Source organism: Jaculus jaculus, chromosome 3 (assembly GCF_020740685.1).
Source record: "Jaculus jaculus isolate mJacJac1 chromosome 3, mJacJac1.mat.Y.cur, whole genome shotgun sequence".
Classification (NCBI taxonomy): domain Eukaryota; kingdom Metazoa; phylum Chordata; class Mammalia; order Rodentia; family Dipodidae; genus Jaculus; species Jaculus jaculus.
This window is the reverse complement of record NC_059104.1, coordinates 170,704,533-170,723,989: the sequence shown is the minus strand read 5'-3', so window position 1 is coordinate 170,723,989 and position 19,457 is coordinate 170,704,533. Positions and strand designations below refer to the sequence as shown.

Below are 19,457 nucleotides of genomic sequence, written 5' to 3'. Positions count from 1 at the left end.
CCGTCCTCTCATTGGCCTCGGTCGGTTGTCGTCCGCGGGGCTACCCTGGAAGACCCGGGAAAAGGAAATGCAAAGGCCACTGGGAAGGAAAAACGCTACTTCCGGACCACGGCCCGACCTTGAGGGCAAAGAGAACTACAAATCCCAGCGACGCCCGCGGCCTCGGCTCCCCCGCCTCTCCCCTCCCCGGAAAACTACAAGTCCCAGTAGGCATTGCGAAGGCGCGGAAGGCGCCGGCTAGAGCTTGATGACGAACGCGGTTGCCATGGAGCTGTGCGGAGTCAACCTAAGGTAGGGGGACGCGGAGGCTGGAGGGGAAGCGGATGCGGGTGAGTTGGGCGGGAAAACCAGAAGCCCAGTTTTGAATGCCGGAGCTCTGTGAGAGGGGAAGGGCCCCACAGAAACACTTAAGAACTTTCCTAGTGGGGGACCGAGACCTCTTCCTAACTTTCATCCTCTTTGACAGTGAACAACACTGAAGAGATAACCTCGGGGAAGTGGGGGTGGACAAAAGTGGAGGAAGGGCGCTGAGCTATACGTCCATACATATTTTGGGGTGCTTACCCACACCCCCCATCGCAAGTATGATTCCACCCCCACCCTGCAATAGCGTGCCTCAAGTCCCCAGACACCCTGGGAAACGTCCCCAGACGTGGGGTTGGGTTTCCTTTGAGGAACGGAGACCCTCTTCAGGACACGGGAATAACATGATTTTAAATCATGGTTCCTAACGATAGAGATGTTAGAAATACCATGAGGCTTGAAGGGCCCCTGTCTTTATTCTTCTAAACAAGAAGACCCTTTTCAGGGGGTCAGCAGGTTCCTGCCATTCACACAGAAAGGTACCTTCCACGAATTAGCTTTTCTCCCTCCATCCCAGCCTCGGTCTGCTTCTGAAAGCTCTGTAGTTAGAACTTCATTTCTTTTTTTTTTTTTTTTTCTCAGTTCCAAATACAAATTTTTATTTATTTACTTGACAGTGAAAGAGGGAGAGAGAATGGCCGATGAAAATAAACTCCAGACATGTGCGCCCCCTTGTGCATCTGGCTAACATGGGGTCCTGGGGAATCGAACTGGGGTCCTTTGACTTTGCAGGCAAACGCCTTAACCGCTAAGCTGTTCCTCCAGCCCAGAACTTCATTTCTTTTACAATCCTTGTGGCAGGCCTTGTGTGCATTCAGGAACTTAACCACTTCTTTCACAGCCTCTCTTTCTACTCATAGCAGCTTTGAGTCAAGGATATTTATCCCCATTTCACTAATTGGAAAACTGAAACCCAAAGAGGAATAATGACTTGCCCAAGACCACACATGAGGTCAATGACAGAGGCAGAAGTTCTTCAAGTTCTAGCCTCCTCTCTTTACTTTGAACCTATTGAATATAGTTTAGACTTCTTTAGGTTGGATTGCTTCCACTACAACTTGAGTTTCAAAACCTTCCCTGAAATTCTCTTTTCTTCTTGGTTTTTCAAGGTAGAGTCTTGCTCTAGCTCAGGCTGACCTGGAATTCACTATGTAGTCTCATGGTGGTCTCAAACTCCCTGCAAACCTCTTACCTCTGCCTCCTGAGTGCTAGGATTAAAGACATATGCTACCACGACTGTATTTATTTTTTGTTATTTGTTTCAATTTTTATTTATTTATTAACTTGAGAGAGAAAGAGGGCGGAGGAGATGAATAGGTGCCCCAGGGCCTCCAGCCACTGCAAACGAACTCCTGATGCATGTGCGCTCCCTTGTGCATATGGCTAGTGTGGGTCCTGGAGAACTGTACCTAGGTCCTTTGGCTTTGTAGGCAAATGCCTTAACTGCTAAGCCATCCTTCCAGCCCTGTGTTTTGCTTTTTAAAAAATTTTTTAAAATTTCTGTTTATTTATTTATTTATTTGAGAGAGAGTAAGAGAATGGGAGTATCTCCAGCCACTACAAATGAACTCCAGATGCATGCACCACCTTGTGCATCTGGCTTACATGGATCCTGGGGAATTGAACCCTGGGTCCTTAGACTTTGCAGGCAAGTGCCTTAGCCACTAAGCCATCTCTCCAGGACCCGTTTTTGATTTTTACGGTAGGGTCTTGCTCTAGTCCAGGCCAACCTGGGCCTGCAATCTTCAGTGGGGAAAGGAAACTAGAGAGACTGAAGACAATGGACTCAAACTTATTGTAACTAAACAGAACATAGTTGAGCTGACTATGTTTGAGTGCTGAAGCTGCCAGGATTAGCTGGCCCTGTTTGATCCATTTATGAGGTTAAAGTTCTTCCAGGCTTACTCCTCTGCTCCCCACCTTACCCCATTCCTTTCTTGGTGTTCATCCACACCCACACCTTCACTTGCCATCTGTGCGTCTCCAGCCTCATTGCTAAGCTCCAGATTTGTATAGCCAGTATGTCCTCCACATCTCCTTCCAGATATCTCAGAGACAACCCAAATTCAACATTTCTCTGTGCAAACCAATGCTCTCCTCTATACCTGGATCTCATCAGGTGTTCCCACAATATATACAAGCCAAAAGCCCAAGAGTCACCCTTAATACTTCTTCTATTTCTCATAAAGTCCTACCACTCATAATACTTAAATCTTTTTTGTAATATTTCTGTTTATTTGTGAGACACAGAAAGCATGGGAGTGCCAGGGTTTTTGTCCTGCAAATGAATTTCAGACACATATACCACTTCATGCATCTGGTTTTATGTGGAATCTGAAGAAACGAACCCCTGCCTTGAGACTTTGTAGGAAAGCTCCTTTGCCCTCTGAGCCATCCCCCCAGCCCTAAATCCTTTTATTTATTTATTTACTTATTTATTTATTTATGAGAGAGAGAGAGAAAGGCAGATAGAGAATGGGCGGATCAGGGCCTCCAGCCACTGCACACCAACTCCAAATGCATGTGCTGCCCTATGCATCTAGCTCACATGGGTACTGGGGAATCAAACCTGGGTCTTTAGACTTCCCAGGCAAGCACTTTAACCACTAGGCCATCTCTCCAGCCCCCAAGTGTAGATAACTTCCATCCAGTCCTAGCTATCATCCCATCCCACCTGCCTTCGCACCCAGCCGTTGTGCATACTAAAACCAGAGTACTTCTTCCACGAGCACATCTGACCTTGTCACTCTCCTTATCGGCCTTGGCTGCTTGTTGTTCTTAGAATATAGCATCATCTCAGAGTGGCTGCTGCCCACCTCCCTTTCCTAAAGTCTAAGTACACCTCCCCCTTTTTTCCACTCTAGTTTATAGCATTTTCTCTAAAATCTTCAAATTTTCCCAAGTTCCTACTCTCACAAAACACCATCATGAAACCTTGGCCTTTACTCATAACTGTTACTTCCACCTGCAATGCATTTCTTTTGGGGAATTGAACCCGGAGCCTCATGCAAGCTAAGCACTCAGGTGTTGACCAAGCACCAACTCAAGCTCTGGAATAATTATAATGTTCATCCTTGCCTCCTGTTGTTATCCTTTTTATTTTCAAGGTAGGGTCTCACTCTAGACCAGGCTAACCTGGAATTGGAATCCACTATGTAGTCTCAGGGTGGCCTTGAACTCACAGGCAATCCTCCTACCTCTGCCTCCCAAGTGCTGGGATTAGAGGCATGCGCCACCACACCTGGCGTTTTTTTTTTTTAATGGGAGAATGAGAATTGGTGTGCTAGGGCCTCAAGCCACTGCAGTCAAACTTCAGACATGTGCACCCCCTTGTGTCCATGTGGAATATTCTGTGCTTGTGTCGTAATGCATCTGGCTTATGTGGGACCTAGAGAGCTGAACATGAGTCCTTAAGCACCTTAACCACTTTGCATCAGGCTTTGCATGGGTGGTGGGGACTTTAATCCTGGGCTGACAGACTTTACAAACACCTTTAACCACTGAGCATTCTTCCTAGCCTCCATCTTGTACTTTTCCCCTGTTTTATCCTTTAGGATAACCAAGTCAGATCTCTCATTAAAGCAGCCACATGTCCTCTTTGGCATATTATTCAGTTGTGTCACTCGGTTATTAAGTACCTGCTACTTGCCATCACTATGACATGCAACTATGAGAAAAATGTGGTTCCTGCCCTGGTGGGATGTGTGGTCATATAGACAGCAAGCAGATAATTACAGTGTTCTAAGGGCTATCATGGAAATAAGTATAGGCTATTATGGGAGCCAAGATGCAGAGTTTCACATCCAGATTTGGGGATAAAGGTAGGTTTCTCAAAAAAGTTGAAACCTAAGATGAGTCTTGAAGTAAATTAACAAGGAAAAGGGAGGGAGAAAGTGCTTTCCAAGTAGAGAGCTGGAAGGAGAAACCCTTTCAGAGGCCCAGGGGCAAATGCAGGAACTTACCTGAGTTCCTAGATTTGGCTGGACTGCAAAATACAGTGAGAATTGAGATGGAATTAGAAAGTAGGAATCAGGTATATTCTTGGACTTCCTTTGACTTTTTTCCTTTGATTTTTATATGTACCTGAGCATATAATAATCCAGAATATATTAGATTACATAGCAGACTTTTCTTTTTCTTTCTTTTTTTTTAAATTTATTTATTTGAGAGAGAGAAAGAGGCAGAAAGAGGGAGAGAGAGAGAATGGGAGTGGCAGGACATCCAGCCACTACATACAAACTCCAGATTCATATGCTACCTTATGTATCTGGCTTATGTGGGTCCTGGGAACTTGAACCTGGATCCTTTGGCCTTGTAGGCAAGTACCTTAAACACTAAGCCATCTCTGCGGCACCCCCCCCCCCCGCTTTCTTTTGTTTTTTTTTTTTTTTTTTTTTAAGGTAGGGTCTCATTCTAGCCCAAGCTGACCTGGAATTCACTATGTAGTCTCAGGCTGGCCTTGAACACATGGCAGTCCTTCTACCTCTGCCTCCTAAGTGCTGGGACAAAAGGCGTGTGCCACCACGACTGGCTAGATTGTTTATTTGTTTTGTTTTTTAGAGGGTTTTCTTCTAGTCCAGGCTGGCCTTGAACTCATAGCCATCCTCCTACCTCAGCCAACCAAGTGCTGGGATTAAAGGCATGCACCACCACCACCAGGTCCAACATCATAACAGATTTTTCATAACATTCTTTGATTTTTCTTCCACCCGCAACCCATTAAAAAGAAATCCTCTTTAAGCTAGGATGCTGATCTACCAACTCTCCTCACCTGATTAATACCCAGTTCCTCTTGTTGCAACCTGCTTGAGAGAAGACAGAAATAAACTAGCAAGAAATAAAATTCAATTAGTAATTTCTCTTAATTGGAAAAAAAATCTGTCAGTCTGGTATTAGTTAAGCAAATGAATAATGTTAAAATATGATGCATACTGTGGAATACTCTGCAACTATTAAGGTTAAGAGAAACTGGACATGGTGGCTCCTATCCATAATCCCAACACTCAAGAGTCTAAGGCAAGAAGATCAAAAGTTCAAGGATGTCCTCCACAACAATGTGTGTGTATATGTGTGTGTGTGTGTGTGTGTGTGTGTGTATATATATATATATATATATATACACATACATACATACATATATAGCTTGAGGTAGATGGCTTAGTGGTTAAGGCACTTACCTGAGAAGCCTAAGGACACAGGTTCGATTCTCCAGAACCTACCCAAGGTGGTGCATGTCGTCTGGAGTTCATCTGCAGTGGCTGGAGGCCCTGGTGCACCCATTCTCCCTCTCTCTCTCTCTCTCTCTCTCTCTCTCTCTCTCTCTCTCTAATAAATAAAATATGTGTGTGGGCTGGAAAAATACCTTAGCGATTAAGGCACTTGCCTACAAAGCCTGAGGACCTGGGTTCAGTTTTCTAGTACCCAAATAAAGCCAGATACATAAAGTGACACATATATTTGGAGTTCGTTTGCAGTGGCTGGAGGCCCTGGTGTGCCCATTCTCTTCCTCTCTTTCTCTGTGCTTGCAAATAAATAAATAAATATAGTGACTATTAAGATATATATGTGTAAATGGCCTAGATATCCATGACCTCACAGTGCCTGACACTACCTACACAAGACCATCATAATAGGAGGAAAAGATCATGACATCAAAATAAAAGAGAGACTGATTGAGAGGAAGAGGGGATATGATAGAGAAAGGACTTTCAAAGGGGAAAGTGCGAGGGTGGATGTTGGGATATTGTTTATAATCATGGAAGTTGTTAATAAAAAATAATAAATAAACATATATTTGTGGGGGCTGGAGAGATGGTTTAGTGGTTAAGGTGCTTGCCTTCAAACCCAAAGAACCCAGATTCAACTCTCCAGAACCCATGTAAGCCAGATGCATAAGATATATGTGTGTGTATAGATCATACATATGCATTCTAAGAGGTTATGGCTCCAGACTTCATGGAGTTAAGAATTTTATTCTACTTGTACTTTTCTATGCTGTTTGACTTGATTTCAGCTATCCTGTTAACGTGTACAGTTAAAGGGAACCAGGCATGGTGGTGCCCACCTTTAGTCTTAGCACTCAGGAGGCTGAAATAGGATAATCACTGTGAATTTGAGGCCAGCCTGGGACTACAGAGTGAGTTCCAGTCAGCCTGGGCTAGAGTGAAACCCTACCGCAAAAAAAAAAAAAAAAAAAAAGAAAAAGTCAAAGATATTTCATAGTGGCCTTGAACTCATGGCGATCCTCTTACTTCTGCCTCTCAAATGCTGGGATTAAAGGTATATGCCACCATGCCTGGCAGAAATTCCAATTCTAAGTCAAGTAAATATGACCCTAACTCTGCTTGGTCAAGTGGACTGGTGAGAGAAGGTGTTGGGATTAGTCTCACAGCCATGAGTCAAAACAGCAGCCACAAGAGTGAGCAAGACCACTTCTGGGCTTTGTCAGTTCTCCTAAGAAGTCAGGCCCTCTGTGCGACACCTTGACATCACCATTTATCCATCAGTCCATTAATACCCAGTCTTTGCCAAGCTCAGTGTGGAGTAATCATGAAAGTAGAAGTCTGACTTCTTGTACCTGCCCTTAAGTTTACAGGGAGACACAAAAGTAGATAATAAATAGGACTGGAGAAATCGCTTAGTGGTTAAGGCACTTGCATGCAAAGCCAAAGGACCCAGATTCAATTCCCCAGGACCCTCATAAGCCAGATGCACAAGGGGGCTCATGCAGTTTGAGTTTGGCTAGAGATCTTGGCATGCCCATTCTCTCTCTCCCTGCCTATTTCTCTCTCAAATAAAGAAAAATAAAGTATTTTTAAAAAATTTTTAAGAAGAATCAAACTGTTGCTTTCTTTCTTTAAGGAAAAAGTAGATAATAAATAATACTGAGGGCTGAGGATAGAGCTCAGTTGGTAAGAGTATTTGCCTGGTATGCGTAAATTCCTGAGTTCAATCCCAGTAAAAATGTGCGCACGCACACACACAAGGGGCAAGGAAAGAAAAAGAAAAAGAAAAGAGGCTGGAAAGATGACTTAATTGGTAAAGTGCTTGCTGTATGCACAAGCATAAGTACCTGAGTACTGGCTTCTGGGTGTGGTGGGGTGAGCTGGTAATACAGTGCTAGAGAGGTAGAAAAGGCAGGAAATCCCTGGGCTCACTGGCTGTCTGGTCTATCTGAATTAGTGAGCACTAAATTCACTGAGAGAAGCCGGGCGTGGTGCACACCTTTAATCCCAGCACCCAAGAGGCAAAGGTAGGTGGATCGCCGTGAGTTCAAGACCACCCTGAAACTCCATAGTGAGTTCCAGGTTAGCCTGGGCTAGAGACCCTACCTTGAAAAACAAAGAAACAAAAAATTCACTGAGAGACTCTGTCTCAAAAAATAAATTTGGGGGCAGGGCGTGGTGGCGCATGCCTTTAATCCCAGCATGCGGGAGGCAGAGGTAGGAGGATCACAGTGAGTTTGAGGCCACCCTGAGACTCCATAGTGAATTCCAGATCAGCCTGGAACAGAGTGAGACCCTACTTTGAAAATCCAAATAAATAAATAAGTTTGGGAACTGGAGAGATGGCTGAGAGGTTAAAGGTGGTTGCTTGCAGAGGTTGATAGCCTAGGTTCACTTCCCCAGTACCCATGTAATGCCAGGTGAACAAAGTGGGCAAGCATCTGGAGTTTGTTTGTAGTGGCAGGAAGCCCAGGGGTGCCCATACTTATACTTTCTGTCTGTCTCTCAAATAAATAAATAAATAGGGCCGGAGAAATGGCTTAGCAGTGTGGAAGCATGAACATGTGACTGAGCAGGCAGCTGTTACTTGGAACTGGCTACAAGCTGATTTGCCACGAACAATAGAAGCCCAGCAGGTCTTTGAGTTCATGACAGGGCTCTATCATTTGTATTTTGACTCCATTCCTCTTGGTCAGGCACAGGACAGCAGGGACTCGACAAATGTTTACAGAATCAAATTGATATCTCACTGTGAGTGAAGTGTAGAATGAAACAGCTGAACCTGGAAGTCAGCTCAGCTTTAACTCCCAAACGGAAATCCTTGTATTGGGCAGTTTCTCCTTCATTCACAAACATTCCCTGGATGCCTGTTGTAAGTCAGGATCTTCGTATGATAATCAGACCCAAATCTAATTCATAGCCTGGACTTGTGTTGAGGTGAAGAAGGCTACCATCTCTTTCCAACAAGCAAATGCATACGTTTTCTTAGTCCTAACTTGTTTAGGAACTGCACTGGTGCGACACAAAAACATCATCTCTTAGGAACTTACTTTCGGCTACAAAGAAGAGTGACAGTAAACACCTGACTTATATTTTAAGCTAAAATCCATGACATTCAATGATGCAGAATTGGGGTTCCAACCTTGGATGTACTTTGAGGACAAAGTAGACTAAAGCCCTCAGACTTATAGTTAGTAAAATAAGATGGGCTTCTGTCTAAGCTAGGTTTCTCTCGTTCTGCAAGAGATTGTGAGGGTTAAGGATTTAGCTCCATAACAGTACTTGCCTTGCATGTGCATGTGCAAAAGTCAGTACCAGCACTATAGGAAAAAAGGAAAGAAAAAAATTACCTGTTTTTTTTTTTTTTTTTTTTTTTTTTTTTTGTCTTGCTTTTTACTGTCTATAGACTTTTTTTTCCCCCAAGGTAGGGTCTCACTTTACCCCAGGCTGACCTGGAATTCACTATGTAGTCTCGGGGTGACCTCAAACTCACGGCGATTGTCCTACCTCTGTTTCCCAAGTTCTGGGATTAAAGGTGTGCGCCACCACGCAGGCTTAGACTTTGTTTTTCTAAAACAAAGTAACAGTTTAAATTAATCCACCATGTCTGAGAAAACCAACCAGTTGCTTAGGGCATTGAGACCCCTACTGTATTGTCTGAGTGATCTTTATCACTGTCATTGTCAGTTCCAGGTGCCCCCCCCCCTTTTTGGTGTGTGTTGTGTGCCTGCACGCAGATGTTAAACTGTTCACCCAAGCCTATGCATGTAGAGCTCAGAGGAGGACCCTTGGTGTCCTCTTATTTCCTCCTTGCCTTATTTCTCTCACTGTACATGGAGCTCATCATGTTTTGGCTAGACTGGCTGACCAGCAAGTCCCATCGTTCCTTTTGTGTTTTGTCTCCATCTGTGCTGGGGTTACAGGCACGTGTGGCCATGCCCCAGATTTAATTTTTTTATTTCAGAGAGAGAGTCTTAAAGAGGTAGGTAGGAAATGGGCTCACCAGGGCCTCCTGCCACTGCAAATGAACTCCAGACATGTGCACTTTGTGCATCCTGCTGTACATAGGTACTGGAAATCGAAAAAAGCATAAGGCTTTGCAAGTAACCACCTTTAATTGTTAAGCTATCTTTTCAGCCCGTGCCCTAACTTTTTATAGAGTTTAGAGGGATAGAAAGGGAAGTTCTTGCTCTCAAAAAACAATAGTCTCAAGGTGGAGTAATGGTTTAGTAGTTAAGGTACTTGCCTGCAAAGCCTAGGGAGCCAGGTTCAATTCCCCAGTACCCATGTAAGCCATCTGTAGGCAATGCAGTTCTGGAGTTCATTTGCAGTAGCTAGAGGTCCTAGTGTGCCCATTTTCTCCCTCCCTCCCTCTCTCTCTCTCTCTCTCTCTCTCTCTCTCTCTGTGTGTGTGTGTCTGCCTTCCTCTTTCACTCTCAAATAAATATATATACATATATATATATATATATATATGTATATATGTATGTATGTATGTATATAAAGCCAGACATGGTGGCACATGCCTTTAATCCCATCACTCGGGAGGCAGAAGTAAGAGGTTTGTCATAAGTTTGAGGCCAGCCTGAGACTACATAGTGAATTTCAGGTCAGCCTGGGCTAGTGTGAGACCCTTCCTTGACCCCCCCCAAGTAATAATAATAAATAAAATAAAGCTGGGTGTAGTGGCACACACCTTTAATCCCAGCACTTGGGAGGCAGAAGTAGGAAGATCGCTGTATTCAAGGCCACCCTGAGACGACATAGTGAATTCCAGGTCAGCCTGGAATGAAACCTTACCTGGAAAAACAAAAACAGAATTATTGAGAGGGACCAACAAAGGGAGAGAGGGAGGATGGGCATATTAGGGTCTCCTACCACTACAAACAAACTCCAGATGCATGCACCACCATGTGTATCTTGCTCTACATGAGTAATGGGGAATCAAACCCAGACCATCAGGGTTTGCAAGCGAGTTCCTTTAACTGCTGAGCCATTTCTCCAGCCACCCTAAAAACTCTTAATTACATATCTCAAAAAATGTATATGTGGCACACCTTTAATCCCAGCATTCAGGAGGCTGAGATAGGAGGATCACCAGGAGTTTGAGGCCAGTCTGAGACTTCATAGTGAATTCCAGGTCAGTCTGGGCTACAGCAAAACCCCACTTCAAAAAAAAAAAAAATTTTTTTAAAATTTATATGTGAGGGAATGAGGAAGATGGCTCAGTGGTTAAATGTGCTTGACTTGCAAAGTGTACCTGCCTGGATTCAATTCACAACCCACCCTGTAAAGCCTTACACAATGGTGCAAGCATCTGGTGTTCATTTGCAGTGGCAAAAGTCTCTGCTGGACACATCTACACACAAACACACATGCACGCAAATAAGTTAAAATAATATAAGGCTAGCTGGGTGTGGTGGTGCATGCCTTTAATCCCAGCACTTGGGAGGCAGAGGTTGGAGGATTGCCATGAGTCTGAGGCCACCCTTAGACGCCATAGTGAATTCCAGGTCAGCCTGGGCTAGACTGAGACCCTACCTCGAAAAACAAACAAAATAAATAAATAAATAATAAAAAAAATAATAATATGAGGCTTACACTTGTGACTTGCATTATCTGTAGGACAGCACTGTTCTGTACATCATCCTGCTTCATGAATGTGTTGTTACTGGAAAGCAGGTGAATAAGGTGGAGGAGGTAACAACAGAGGGTGGATTGTGAAGGTTAACTGGGACATGGTTCACACACATGCAACCCTTGGTAAAGTATGTTTCAGCCCTCAGCTCTTTCCAGTCTTCAGGAAAGTTCTCAGCTTCATTTTACGTAACATATTGGAAAGGATCTGATAAGCCAGTTCATACTATATTGCAAGTGACTGATAACTTTGTGTTCACCCCTCTTGGGGATGCTTCCATTTTAACAGGGAACAACCCCTGAACCCAAAGGAATGAATCCCTGATGGTGGAGCTTCAGGCATGAGTGACAGGTGAGTGAGGTAGACTCTGGTTTTCTGTTTTCTACATGTTGTTACATTCAGGATGTGACTGACAGAAGGGTTTTTGGATGGAAAGGTAATGGGGCTGATGGACAAGATGAGCCAAGAAGGCAGCAAATCCCTAGTTGGGTCAGACAGTGAATAGTCCCCAAACAACCAGATTCAGTGCAGGCCTTTAAGTGTTTATTAAGCAATAAAATAGCCCAGCTGATGTCACCCTGTGGCCCCAAGACAGTCTCCATGGTGACTACTGTGAAGGACCAGAAAAGCTGTCAGAGTAGCATTCAGGAGACTATGATTGCTGTCCATAACTGACTCGGCTTAACTTTGGGCAAGTCCTTTACCCTTTGGGTCTCGGTTTCTTCATGTGGAAAATAGAAATGGGTGCTGTAGCCAGGTCTGATGGCATGTGTGTCCCTTATGTCAACACACAGGAGGCTGAGACAGGCAGATCCTGAGTTCCAGGTTAGCCTGAGCTCCAAAGTGAGACTCTGTCTCAACAAAAACAACAAAGAAATGGGTGCTCTAACGATCAGATGAGTTGTAAGGGTGTGAAGGTGCTCTGAGAAGTAGTATTCTACGCGTGCAAGGACTAACATCTTGCCGTGGAAATGCAGCCAGGCAGCTAGAGGTGTGAGGGTGGAAGGCTGTGGAGAGATCTGGGGGTAGATGGTTCTGAACCTAGAACACCCATTCTTCTCCATCCTCCCAGGCTGAAGCCAGACTCCCCAGGCTCCTGCTTGCACCTGAAGGATGATGGCCTGAATTATGAGCAATCCGGACTACATGAACACTTGGGTGCAGGAGCCTCCTCTTGATTACTCCTTCAGAAGCATCCACGTGATCCAAGGTCAGCCCACAGAGTGACACTCAGTTTACCATGGCAACAAGCCCAGTGTGGTCCCTAGGGAAAAACTCCAATCTTCTATTTTAAAGCCTAACCAGATTGTTCCCATATCCTTGTTGTCTGTGTGGGGCGGAGGGGATTTTTTTGTTGTGAACTTCACAGTGCTGGGGAACAAGCTGAAGGCCTCACACGTGTTGGGCAGGTGTTACACCTGCAGCCCTGAGTTTGTTGTTATTTGCTTGCTTGTGAAATGGAAATCTGAAAGGAACCAGGGCCTTTTCAAAGGAAACTAGGCTATAGCACTGTAATTATGAAGACAACTGGGAAACTGATCTATCAGCTAGTGGTTCTGTTCTCTTGCCTATACCTGAAAAGAGGAGAAAACCATTGAGAACAAGACGGGTTACTGCGGGGTTTCACAGAGTAGGCCTAACTCTGTCTCTTCTGTTGGGAACATATCCTGTTCTGATCGCTGGTGAAACATGAGAGGTATAATTAGCAACAAACTGGCATGCTTCCATTTTAATTTTTTTATTTTATTTATTCATTTTGAGAGAGAAAGAGGCAGATAGAGAGAATGGGCACACTAGGGCCTCTAGCCCTGCAAAGGGACTCCAGGCGTGTGCACCCTCTTGTGCATCTGGATTATAAGAGTACTGGGGAATTGAACCTGGGTCCTTGGGTTTCAAAGGCAAATGCCTTAACCACTAAGCAATCTTTCCAGCCTGTTTTATTTATTTATTTTTGGTTTTTCAATGTAGGGTTTCACTCTAACCCTGGCTGACCTGGAATTCACTATGTAGTCTCAGGGTGTCCTTGAACTTACAGTGATCCTCCTACCTCTGCCTCCCAAGTGCTGGGATTAAAAAGTGTGTGCCACCATGCCCAGCTCCTCAGTTTAATTTTTCTTTTTCTCTTTCCTTTTTTTTTTTAATGGAGGGTTTCACTCTAGTCCATACTGACCTAGAATTCACTCTGTATTCTCAGGGTAGTCTTGAACTCACGGTGATCCTCCTACCTCTGCTTTTCGAATGCATGCACCACCACACCCAGCCAGCTTATTTTCTTGACAAGTTTCTTCTTTTCATTCCAGCCACACCAAAGTATCCCCCCCCTGCAAGTTCAAGCAATTGCCCATACTCATTACCATTTTACAATTTTGGGTCTTCAAACATGAGCAGTTAGGTGTTCTGAATGCTAGGTCCCCAGCTAATGGCAATTTGGGATTTAAAGCTTCTTAAAGGCAGTGTATTGTTGGGGGCAGGCTTATGGGTAATCTAGCCAGCTTCCTCTTACCAGGGTTTGACATACTCTCCTGCTGTTGTCCACCTGATGTTGACCAGGAGGTGATGTCCACCTTCTGCTCATGCCATCATTTTCCTCTGCCATCATGGAGCTTCCCCTTGAGTCTGTAAGCCAAAGTAAACCTTTTTTTTTTTCTCCACAAACTGCTCTTGGTGGGGTTTTTTTCTGCTAGCAATGCAAACCTGACTGCAACACTGCCTTAAAAAAAAAAAAAAAAAAAAAGAGGGGCTTAGAGGTTAATGCATTTGTCTGCAAAGCCAAAGGACCCAGGCTTGATTCCCCAGGACCCACGTTAGACAGATGTACAGGGGGGCATACACGTCTGGAGTTCATCTGCAGTGGCTGGAGGCCCTGGCACACCCATTCTCTCGTTCTCTCTTTCTCTGCCAAATAAATAATTAAATAAAAATAATTAAAAAAAAAAAAAAAGAGGAGCCAGGTGGGGCAGCACACTCCTTTACTACCAGCACTTGGGAGGCAGAGATAGGAGGATCGCCATGAGTTTGAGGCCACCTCAGACGCCATAGTGAATTTCAGGTCAGCCTGGGCTAAAAACCCTACCTCAAAAAAACAAACAACAAAATAATAATAAATGAATAAATTAAAAAAAAAAAGAGGAGCCAGGTGGGGCAGCACACACCTTTAATCCCAGCACTCAGGAGGCAGAGGTAGGAGGATCGTCGTGAGTTCGAGGCCACATAAGCCAGATGTACATTGAAGCAAGTACACAGTGTCACACATGTGCACAAGGGAGCACATGTGTCTGGAATTCATTTGCAGGAGCTAAAGGCCCTGGCATGCCCATCCTCTCTCTCTCTCTCTGCCTCTTTTTCTCTCTTTCAAATAAAAAAAAAATAAAGAAAAATAATTGCATATATGGGTGTGCCAGGGCCTCTTGCCACTGCAAACAGCACACCAGATGCTTGGGCCACTTTTTGGGTCTGGCTTTACGTAGGTGGCTGGGGAATTGAACCCAGGCCAGCGGGCTTTTTGCAAGCAAGTGCCATTTCGCCAGTCCCACATGGAGTTACTTTTGCCTTAATTTTTGTTTATTTATTTTTTTTGTTTTTGTTTTTAGAGGTAGGGTCTCACTCTGGCTCAAACTGATCTGGAATTCACTATGTAGTCTCAGGGTGGCCTCGAACTCACGGCGATCCTCCTACCTCTGCCTCCCAAGTGCTTGGATTAAAGGCGTGCGCCACCACACCCGGTGTTGCCTTAATTTTTATTCGTCTAAACCATCTAATACAAGTTTTCAGGAGGTTTGGTGAGAGAGGCAGGTTAGGAGTCTCATGTACAGAGAGTATCCAGGTTTGGCACCCTTCTACCTCGGGCCTCAACTGTGGGTCTTGCTTGCGCACCTGGAACTCAGTCAGAGAGCCACCTGGTGGACGCTTCTTGACGTGCAGCTGGAGAGGAGAGGAAGTTGTAGCTGGGGTGGAAGTAATGTGTCCAGAGAGAACTCCGGGAGTATGAAGACATGCTGGCTAGGTTTGGCAAAAGCTGTGTTTCCTTCCCCAACGGCAGCTTTACACTGGTTAAAGGAAGGCTCAGAAGCAGTGGGAAAATGACTTAAGAGACTAGTTCTGACTGTCTTCACTGAGCATTCTCCTCTTTATGGATCTTGTTTGAAAAAGGTAGGTGGGTGGGGTGTGTATGTGTCTCCTGAGCAGCCAGGAGTGCTTAGGCTACCTGCTTGCACTTCCTGACCTTGGCTCTGGAGATCATTCCCATCTGGCCCATGTCCCCAGGCCCTTGACCAAGGTGTGCAGCCACTTCTGAGCTGCTCAAATCAGTGTTCAGGCCCCGTGTGTGTGGTGCACGCCTTTAATCTCAGCACGTAGGAGGCAGAGGTAGGATCGCTGTGAGTTCGAGGCCACCCTGAAATTAAATAGTGAATTCCAGGTCAGCTTGAGCCAGAGTAAAACCCTACTTAAAAAAAAAAAAAAAAAAAAAAAAAAAGGCTGGAGAGATGGATTAGCTCTTAAGGCGCAAGCCTGCACAGCCAAAGAATCTAGGTTCGGTTTTCCAGGTCCCATGTAAGCCAGATGCACATGGTGGTGCATGAGTCTGGAGTTCATTTGCAGTGGCTACAGGCCCTGGTGCGCCCATTCTCTCTCTCCCTCTCTCAAATAAATAAAAATAAATCTTTAAAATAAATTAAAAGAAAAAAAACATTAGCGTTCAGCCCTTATTTCCTGGAACTTACTCCTCCTGCAGACTCCTTCACTATGCAGTCTCAGGGTGGCCTTGAACTCATGGTGATCCTCCTACCTCTGCCTCCCAAGTGCTGGGATTAAAGGCGTGCTCTACCACGCCCAGCTTCCCTGAGCATCTTTAAAACCATTCTCAAAGCTGGGCATGATGCACATGTCTTTAACACCAGCACTTGTGAGGTTGAGGTAGGATTGCTTTGAGTTCAAGGCCATCCTGGGGCTACAAAGTGAATTCCAGGTCAAGCAGGTCAAAATAACTCCAGTGGCACTGGGGAGGTGGCTCAGCAGTCAAACTCTTCTCTTGGTTCTCTGCTTCCCTGATTATTAACTTTTTTGTTTTTTCAAGGCAGGGTCTCATTTTAACCTAGGCTGATCTGGAATTCGCTATGTAATCTCAGGGTGGATTCAAACTCACAGCGAGCCTCCTAAATCTGTCTCCCTGAATGCTGGGATTAAAAGTGTGCATCATCACACCTGGCTTTTTTTTTAAATACTTTCAAATATTATTTTTATTTATTGAGAGAATGGGCATGCTAGGGCCTTTAGCCACTGCAAATGAACTCCAGACACGTGCCACCTTGTGCATCTAGTTTATGGGGGTTCTGGGGAGTCAAACATGGATCTTCAGGCTTCTTGGGCAAGTGCCTTAACCACTAAACTACCTCTCCAGTCCTCTCTTGGAAACTTCTGAGTTCACGAACCTCTTCCATACCACCCAGATTATGGACTATCACATAGCTTGGCACATACTGCCTATTTTACTTCCATCCTTCCCTCAGGAACTCCTCCCAGAAACAAACATGTTTCCTCCTACATATTGTCCATAGGGGCTGGCAGAGACTCTGGTTTTGTTCAGTTTATGCCTATTATGTGTCATGTTGTAGCTCACCATCAATGGGAGAGGGAGGACAGTGGGCAATGCTCCACTGAAGTCGGTGGATAATTCAGCATTTTTTGCTCTCATCTTGGTTCAGTCACAACTGTGGTTTTCATTTCCCCATCTATAAAATGTGAGTGGGTTTACCTCACCCCAACTCTACACAGAAGTGGTATACAGAAAACACAGTCCAATATACACAAGACAATACACACAAGACCATCTGACCTAGTTCACTTTGGTATTATCTAGTCTTTAATCCAAAAAAATTGTTTTTTGATGTGATTTATTTGCTAGGAGAGGGAGTGAGAGAGTGAACAGGCACTCCAGGGCCTCTAGCCACTGCAAACAAACTCCAGAGATGTGTGCCACTTTGTGCATCCGGCTTTACATGGGTACTAGGGAGCTGAAATGGGGTTGTTAGGCTTTGCAGGCAAGGACCTTACCTGCAAGCCATCTCTCCAGCCCCTTAGTCCAAATTTACTCTGATCTCTGGAGCCTATGGAACAGGGTCACACTAGACTCAAGAGCAGTGCCACAGCTCAGCAAGCCCATCTGTGCAGCTTGTCTTTCTAACCCCTTCAAGGCAGAAAGTAATGATGACAAGCTTTGTCACTCACTTTGTCCCCACAGATCTGGTAAGTGAGGAGCCAAGGACAGGGCTACGACCACTGAAACACTCAAAGTCAGGAAAGTCAATGACCCAGTCCCTGTGGCTCAACAACAATGTCCTCAATGACCTGAAAGACTTCAGCCAGGTGGTTTCACAGCTTCTGGAGCACCCAGAGAACCTGGCCTGGATCGACCTGTCCTTCAATGACTTGACTTCCATTGACCCTGTGAGTTCCACACCCAGCTCTTTTTTTATTTGAGGGGGAGACTGAGAATGGATGTGCTAGGGCCTCCAGCCACCCTATGCATCTGGTTTATGTGGGTCCTGGGGAATCGAGCCTGGTCCTTTGACTTTGCAAGCAAGCACCCTAACCACTAAGCCATCTCTTCAGTACACCCCCCCCCCCAAGCTTTTCTTTTTTTGAATAACATTTTCTTTATTTACACATAAGAATCAAGACAGAGACGAGTCAGTCCACGGAACCAAATGGAGGGAGACGACTGAAACCTCCAAGGCTCCAAATGGAGTAGAAGAAAAAAAGCAGAAAAAAGTCAACGTTAAAAACAAGCTCCCCTTTTTTCCCTCCCCATGGAGGCTGAGGGGACCATGGCACCACACCCCCATGGCCTTCTAGCCTAAATAAATTAAATTAAAACAGCCGCAAAACAGGGCCCTTAGAAGTGAACAGGGCAAAGCCAGGCGTGGTGGCGCAGGCCTTTAATCCCAGCACTCAGGAGGCAGAGGTAGGAGGATTGCTGTGAGTTCATGGCCACCCTGGGACTACATAGTGAATTCCAGGTCAGCCTGGGCTAGAGTGAGACCCTACCTCAGAAAACCAAAAAATAAAATAAAATAAAATAAAATAAAATAAAATAAAATAAACAATAAATGAATAAATAAAAGAAACCCACTGTGGTGGTGCACCTCTTTAATCTTGGAAGGCAGAGGTAGGAGGATCAATGTTTGAGGCCAGGCTGTGACTAAAGAGTGAGTTGCAGGTCAGCCTGGTCTAAAGTAAGACCCTACACCTTGAAAAAAATAAAAATGAATGAATAAATAAAAGCAGATTAGTCATTTAGTCATCTGGTACGGCTGTGAAGGTTGGAGTAGAAGGCCAAGTTGTTCTCCAAACTTTTTTTTCCCTGCCAGCAAGTCCATCCTGAGCAGAGATCCAGGGTCTTGTCCAGCCTGGGTTTTGGTTTCCTCAACAGGTCCTAACAACATTCTTCAACCTGAGTGTCCTCTACCTTCACGGCAACAGCATCCATCGCCTGATGGAAGTGAGTAAGTTAGCTGTCCTTCCTCGGCTCCGGAGCCTGACACTTCATGGTAACCCCATAGAGGAAGAGAAGGGGTACAGGTAGGTATTCCGTCACTGGGGTCTAGCTGAAGTCCCCTGAGGGACAATGGGAGGGGAGACAAGACACTCAAGACCGTTTTTCTGCTACATGCGGACTGGAGGACCTAAGCATCTCTCTTGCTGTCAGCCTCCTCAAATCAAAGTCAAACTCCTCTATTACCTGCAGACAGGGGAGACAGCTGCAACTGGTGGAGGGAGGGAGTTTTGGGGGGTGGCCCCCCAGCCCAAGTCTTCCCCACAGGCAGTATGTGCTGTGCAACCTGCCCCGTATCACCACGTTCGACTTCAGTGGGGTGACCAAAGCAGACCGCACCACAGCTGAAGTCTGGAAACGCATGAACATCAGGCCCAAGAAGGCCCGGATCAAGCACGATGCACTCTGAGACTCACAGGACCCACGTGGTCCCAATACCTTGAGGATGGTCAGCTTGGTTTCACAATAAATGATTTGAGCTGTTCAGCAGATTAGAAGAAACTTGAAGCTCGTAAACCTCCCCTGTACCTGTGACAACCATCAGCAGCTCTGGTGGCATTTCACTGAGGCACGAGTGGAGGCCTGGAACCCAAGTCTGGGTTTACAAGAACCTTCTAGCCTTTCTGGGCCCCTTTTTGTTCCTAACTTGAATAGCTGGAATAGATAACTTTCAAGTGAC

The 19,457-nt window shown here is 45.1% G+C and overlaps 1 protein-coding gene across 4 annotated transcripts; it reads left to right on the top strand.

Annotated features, from left to right (window-relative positions):
- Nucleotides 1-236: 236 nt before the first annotated feature.
- Nucleotides 237-19,445, top strand: Lrrc51 (leucine-rich repeat-containing protein 51). Of its 4 annotated transcripts, XM_045144786.1 has the most exons (7): nucleotides 237-291; nucleotides 11,515-11,577; nucleotides 12,299-12,436; nucleotides 17,465-17,469; nucleotides 17,602-17,670; nucleotides 18,656-18,804; nucleotides 19,046-19,445. In XM_045144786.1, exons 3-7 carry the CDS (start codon nucleotides 12,355-12,357, stop codon nucleotides 19,185-19,187), a joined length of 447 nt encoding a protein of 148 aa, XP_045000721.1. In that variant the 5' UTR covers nucleotides 237-291; nucleotides 11,515-11,577; nucleotides 12,299-12,354; the 3' UTR covers nucleotides 19,188-19,445.
- The last annotated feature ends 12 nt before the right edge of the window (nucleotides 19,446-19,457 follow it).

Coding starts and splice junctions, on each gene's coding strand:
- Lrrc51 (XM_045144784.1), top strand. CDS start 12,355: ATGAGCAATCCGGACTACATGAACACTTGGGTGCAGGAGCCTCCTCTT. Junction 17,671..18,655: donor ACTTGACTTCCATTGACCCT/GTGAGTTCCACA, acceptor TTTCCTCAACAG/GTCCTAACAACATTCTTCAA. Junction 18,805..19,045: donor GAGGAAGAGAAGGGGTACAG/GTAGGTATTCCG, acceptor TCTTCCCCACAG/GCAGTATGTGCTGTGCAACC.